We start from the raw sequence: 6,346 nt of genomic DNA on the forward strand, positions 1-6,346 counted from the left end.
TATAGTTTTATAGCAAAAATTGGTTTAACATATTTCTGCACATATTTTCTATTCCTTGGTCTTCATAAAACAATAGACTCAAGCCAAGCTTAAATTACACACAAAAGGGCTCCATTTATTAATATACTTTGAAGTGCAGTTTTTAGCAATGGATTTTGGGGTTGTCAGAGTGAAGCAGTTTAATATAAATCCAGATAATTTCTTTATTAACACCCTTAGAAAGGTAGTCATTTATCATGGGCCATCTTCTTCCATATTTATCAATTGTACTATAAATTTTAATCAATAATTGTTTAAAGACACAAAAAACAGGTAAACTAATGTTCCTTTTATGCTTTATTTGGAGCTTATAGAACATCTGAAGATAGAATATCTTAAATATTACATATAATAGGACTTATTAAACATAATTAATACATTTTATGACAGCGACAGAGGAATGGGTGCTTATGTGCCATAATGCGCGAGCATTAATGAGTAGTGTTATGCGCAGGCTGAGATTGGGTGGCTGAGGCCGCTGAAGTACGACTTCACCCGCTCGCTCATCAGCTCAAAGTGAAGCGGCTGCTGGCAGAACGTGCACTCTGCCGAGGAGTGGGGCTTCAGATCGAGGCCGACCTCCTTCCACGTGTGCACCAACCGCTCTGAAATAATAAAAGATCAAGATAGGTTAGAAGTTAGGCGCAACCTGTTACACTTTGAGGGAGCAAATGACTGTTGTCAAATCTTACCAACAAAGTATTTCATCATCTCTGGGGTGTGGTGAGGTGTGGGGGCAATGCGTAGAAGCTCCTCCCCTCTTGCAACGGTGGGGTAGTTGATGGCCTGCACATAGATGTTGTGGCGATTCATCATGATGTCACACACCTCTGTGTTTTTCTCAGCGTCTGCCACCTAGGATCAAAAAGTCACGAGATGATTAAAGAGGAGCCATCAGTGGGGTCTTACGTAGGGCTTAAAGCTAATCAGGTTGTCTGTACTTAGTGTTTCTGTTTGATGAGATTAAGCTGTGAACTAAATCGTAAATTACCCGAACTGGGATGATGTGGCTGGGGCAGTGCACGACAGGGAGCCCTTCGTCCATTAGCATCTGTCTGAGCAGCTGCACGTTACGTTGGTGTTTACGCCTCAGCATGCGACCTTCTTCCCCCTTAAGGGTCTGGATTGACTGCCGGGCCCCAGCCAGAAGCATGGGGGGGAGGGAGGTGGTGAAGATGAACCCGGCTGCGTAGGAGCGAACGGTGTCCACAAGTGAAGAGGTGCTGGCGATGTAGCCCCCAACACAGCCAAAAGCTTTCCCTGGAAAACAAAACGTCCAATCATTTTAAAGTTGCTTCCTGAAGGTAGAATCAAGACAAAAATCATAATAAAACTAAAACTAATTCCTAAAACAACAGATGCAAAGAGTGGTGGAGCTGGTGAGGTAGAAATGCTAATCTAATCAGCTTCACAGCGACACAGTAACTCAATAAGACGACAATGAGCGAGCACAGTTTCCTAGCAACAACAGGGCTACTCCTGGCACCAGTGAGGCTTAATCCTCAGGCAAGCAAAAAAACATAAAGACCAGGATGAGTCACACAAACCAGGAGCAGTTCCTTTTAGCTCAGAAATAAAACATCCCAAAAATAAAAGTACAACATAAACAAAAAGCTTCTAACTGATAAACAACCTTTCAAAAATCAGTATCTTTTTAGTCAATGTTGAATGCTAACCTAATGTTCCTGAAATGATATCCATCTTGTGCATTACACCATCCCTGTCTCCGATTCCTCCTCCTCTGGCCCCGTACAGACCCACCGCATGAACCTCGTCGACAAATGTGATGGCGCCGAACTCATGAGCTAGATCACACATCTCCTCCAGGGGACACACAGCACCTGCGTTTCAGAGCATCCAGCACAGCGCAGGTTAGAGAACAGCACTTTTAAGAAATGTAACTGATGTTTCCAGATGAGAAGATAAAACTGACCATCCATGGAGTGGACAGTCTCAAACGCCACTATCTTGGGTTTGGTGGGGTCTCCCTTCTCCAGCAGCTCTCTAAGATGAGCCAGGTCATTGTGGCGGAAGATGAACTTCCTAGCACCGCTGTTCCGGATGCCTTGGATCATTGAGGCGTGGTTGCCGGCGTCCGAGTAAATCTCACAACCTGATATTGTGAGGGAAGATAGTTAGTGAGAACTATAATTAATACACTCGTCATTTTCCTCACAAACGTTTCTTACCAGGGAGCATCTTGGCGAGAGTGAAAAGGGTGGAGTCGTTTGCAACAAAGCAGGAGGTGAAGAGCAGGGCAGCATCCTTGTTGTGAAGGTCAGCCAACTCTTGTTCCAGCTCCACATGGAATTTGCTGGTCCCAGATATGTTCCTGGTCCCCCCTGCCCCTGAGCCATGCTTTTGTAAAGTGTCCCTGAAAGAAAGAAGAAAGCACACAAAAATACATTAAACCTGTTCTGCTTTTCTCAAGAAGTACATACATAACGATCCACGCCTGTTTTCCAGATAAAAGCTATAGTAGCTGTGAAATTATCCTTGAGCAACAAGTGTTACAAATGCACAGCCTAAAAGGACAGGCAGGCTAAGGCACGTTGAGAGGAAAAGAACACTTCTCATTTGAACTCTGACCAGCTATTTCCATAGAGGCGTAGTACAGGCACCCTTCCCAGGTGTCAGGTTATATCTAATCATTGCATAGTGTCTCTAAGCCTTTCTAGTTCTTTCTGTCTGGCCTGTTACAGTGGGACAAAAGCCCTGAGGTAATCACCAGGAGACATACACCAAACACAAATATTTTCTTTATTACATAACAGACCTTGAACCAAGGAACTAGGGTAAATGTTGTAAAATGAAGGCTACACATGCAAGCCCGGTTTATCTTACTCACATTATCGACTGCACGACTCGAGGGTGCCGACTCATGCCCAGGTAGTCGTTGCTACACCAAACGGACACCTCCCGTTTATCCTCCAGGGAGCCCGTGAAGTCATCTGCCATGGGAAACTCGGTGGCCCGGCGGTTCACGGTCTTAAACACACGGTATGTGTGGTCGTTTTTCTTCTCTTCTATCTTCTTCTCAAAAAATTCATCATACTGGAAGCGGAACACTGCAATACATAAAAAAAGGTTAGGTTAAAACTTACTTAACGTTCTTCAGAAGTAAATGTTGCAACGCTCAACACTGAAAAAAAAACAAAAAACAAAAAAAAACTTACTACTGCCGTGCAGGTTGTCCTGCAGCAGATGGGTGACCCTTTTGGGACGCTGCTTTAAGAGATTCTTCATCAAATTACTTGGCTCTGGCACTTTAGTGGTGCTGGCCAATGATGGCTGCTTCAACTGGGCAGGTGAAATCTCTAAAACAGGTGAACAATAGTATTAAGCACAGCCCTGCACAGTGAGCTAAAAGTGTAAACATTTACTATATATCTCACCTTTCTGAACGGTGCGCACTTCCTCAACATCCTCCTGGAACTCCACAGTAACTTGACGGACCACACCACTGTTCTTCTGCTTCATCTCAGCAGCAAGGAAAGGGCATTTGGAAGCCACGCCCTGTCCTGCAGCTTGCACAGAATGACCAGTAGGCAGCTTGGACTCCACTCTCTTTGCAGCAGCTGAAAGACATAAAAAATGTAAACCCCAACTCGTTCAACTTGCATGGCTTAAACCAACACAATACAAAACAGAGAAGCCAATGAATTCCAATTTGCATCCTATTCTGTGCATTATTTATTTTCACCTTCATTAGCATCCTTGATGTCAGTCTTTTGGTTGGAGGACGAAGAGCACAGGGCTCGTGCCATCGACGGAGCCATGGGTTTTGAGGCCAGCTCCATCATGATTGGACATCGCTGTGCATATGTCACCATGGTCTTTTTGGACTGTTGAAAAAAGGCCTGAGGCACGCAGGCCAGAAAGGGGCAGCGACGCACGATCACATCCATAATTAACTGATTAAAATACACAAAGGGGAGAAAGAGAGAGGAAACTTAATATATACACTAAAAATTATCAAAAAGGAAGAAAGAATAGTTGCCATCTGAAGCTATACCAAATCTTAAGGAATTGTTAAAAAAAAAAAAAAAAAAAAAGCAATGAAATAAAAACACATGTACAAATGTAATGGAAATAAAATCTAACAAGACCTAAACATTTCAATGAAAAAGCTTAAAGGAAATCAGAGCGGTAAAAATAAAGAAAACCAAACTGCTAAGATTGACTAAAATATGTTGTTACAGGCTATTAAAACCTATGGTCAGGTATTATGTTTTTTTGTTGCCTTTATTTTTCTATTTTGTATCTGTTATTTTGGAGGCGGGATCTCTCTCGGAAAGCTCATCTTTGACCTTAGTTATGTAGTTATGACACATATTAAATATCCATTACATCAAAGAGAGAAAAAAGGGATTTACTACTATTTTTTCCTCTGATGTTCACCCATAACTCCTTAAACACCTGTGAGAACATCTAGGGCTATGGTTGCGGAAACTAGCGTCTGTTGACAGCAGGATAATAAATATAATTTATTTTCAAAAACCTCTAAAAGTCGGATTCTTACATGTTGACGAATTTAAACATTCCTGTAGAGTAGGCTACTCACTTCAAATTTCGCAATTAAACTTATGAAAAAGCTACAACACCCAGCAAAACTTGTCACAAATGTTTTTTGTTTATTATTGCTAATTTAGTGTAATAACATTGTACTTTCTAATCTTAAATTGGTTTTTACCTGATCAATAATTTTGAACGTTTTAAGCCCTCCCATTTTTTTACGTAATAATATCCAAATTGGCTTTAAAACAATTTTTTCTACCTTTAATTTAAACTGATACAACATATAAATTGTTTATAAGTAAGATGTTGTACTACCATTATTAAAATTTCATAACCCCCCCAACGTCATAGGAAGGGTAACGTTAGCTAACGTTATATCACTTAGCTAATTTTCCCCCGACATAGTAATAAAAAAGCCCAAAACATTTAAAAGATATTCTTTTGTTCCAATGTGTATAAAATAAAGCTATCCTGTCATTCCAATGCTACCGTAGTGTGAACATAAGAGCCTCTCCCCTGATTCTTGCCGGTTGACCTAGCTTGATGTTAGCCTCGCTGCCATATTAGGCAACCAGAAGTGAGGATGTAACACGGTCAAGAAATTTAAACAACAAACTCACCTTTAGAGATAAACACGATGCCACAGATTACTTAAAAATCACGTTGAAGGCAGAATATCAGTACGGGGGTTGAATAAATAGAATACCCGGTCTAAAAAACTTGATTTCCTTAGTTGAAGAGGCAGAAGGAGCTGCGTTATCCTGCACTGAGGACGAACGAAGAGGACGAAGACAAGCCGGGTTTTATAAGGTTCCACGGCATGGCTGAGTCTCGCGATACTTACATCAAATACGTCAGTTACAGTTCCCGTAGAACCAGAATACAATTTTTTTTGCTTTTTTTTATTTTTTATTTTTTTTGCTTATTTTTTTTTTTTTGCTTTATTGGCTTTTTTTTTTTTTGCTTTATTGGCAACCAGGATACAGTATAAGTAAGCTTTAAAAACTATGAGTAAGCTTTGTTTCTTCCCCTAAGAGTTGGAATAATAAAGATAAGTTTATATTCGACTACAGAGGTTATTTATTCATAGTCAGAAAGACAATGTAGGGATAAAACTGTAGATATCATAATCAAATGACTGATTTCACCTAGAAATGTAAATAACAGAAACATTTTTTCAATAAAAAACAAACAAAACAAAACAAAAAATACTAAATTAACGTTAAAAATCAAAATAATAAACAAACTGATAGTTGTAAACTTGCCCAACAAAAGGACATTTATTTGCCCTTCTTTGCATGGTGTCACCTTTAAAATACTTTTTCAACTGTTTATTTTTTATCTCACTCATTAAAACTTGTATGTGTTATATAATGATTATTTTGTAGCATTTTGCCTTTTGCTTTTGCGTACTGAATGCCGTTTTACACAAATTGTATTTTAAAAAATTATAAAAATTGTTTATTTTTTGGCTTTTTAGTAATGCACATTTACTTTAAATATACATTACCCTACCAAAGTGCTTTCCTTATTACAGATTACTACTCTTCTTTATCTGTCATTGACATTTTTAGGCATCAAAAAACAAATTTCTTACCAAAAACATGTTCAAAGGATTATTTCATTTATTGAAAAAAAAAATCCTACCTGGTTTAAGAGGAATCCCCTCATTTTTATAGTTATTTCATTGTCTTGAACCCCATTTGACTCACAAAAAGCATAGTTCAGTTTTGCAGGTTATATTCAGACCTGAATAATGTAAACATTGTACAGTCAAGAAATAATTAGA

At 39.4% G+C, this 6,346-nt stretch overlaps 1 protein-coding gene across 1 annotated transcript; it reads right to left on the minus strand.

The window, feature by feature from the left end:
* Positions 1-323: 323 nt before the first annotated feature.
* On the minus strand, positions 324-5,346 carry alas1 (aminolevulinate, delta-, synthase 1). The gene is made up of 11 exons (XM_038292129.1): positions 5,178-5,346; positions 3,743-3,953; positions 3,435-3,617; positions 3,216-3,356; positions 2,888-3,107; positions 2,229-2,413; positions 1,973-2,152; positions 1,716-1,880; positions 1,031-1,299; positions 732-894; positions 324-644 (listed from the first exon to the last, which is right to left on the minus strand). Exons 2-11 carry the CDS (start codon positions 3,945-3,947, stop codon positions 484-486), a joined length of 1,872 nt encoding a protein of 623 aa, XP_038148057.1. The 5' UTR covers positions 3,948-3,953; positions 5,178-5,346; the 3' UTR covers positions 324-483.
* Positions 5,347-6,346: the final 1,000 nt, after the last annotated feature.

This window comes from Cyprinodon tularosa, unplaced genomic scaffold, assembly GCF_016077235.1.
Source record: "Cyprinodon tularosa strain WSP-4 unplaced genomic scaffold, ASM1607723v1 ctg10, whole genome shotgun sequence".
Taxonomy (NCBI): Eukaryota; Metazoa; Chordata; class Actinopteri; order Cyprinodontiformes; family Cyprinodontidae; genus Cyprinodon; species Cyprinodon tularosa.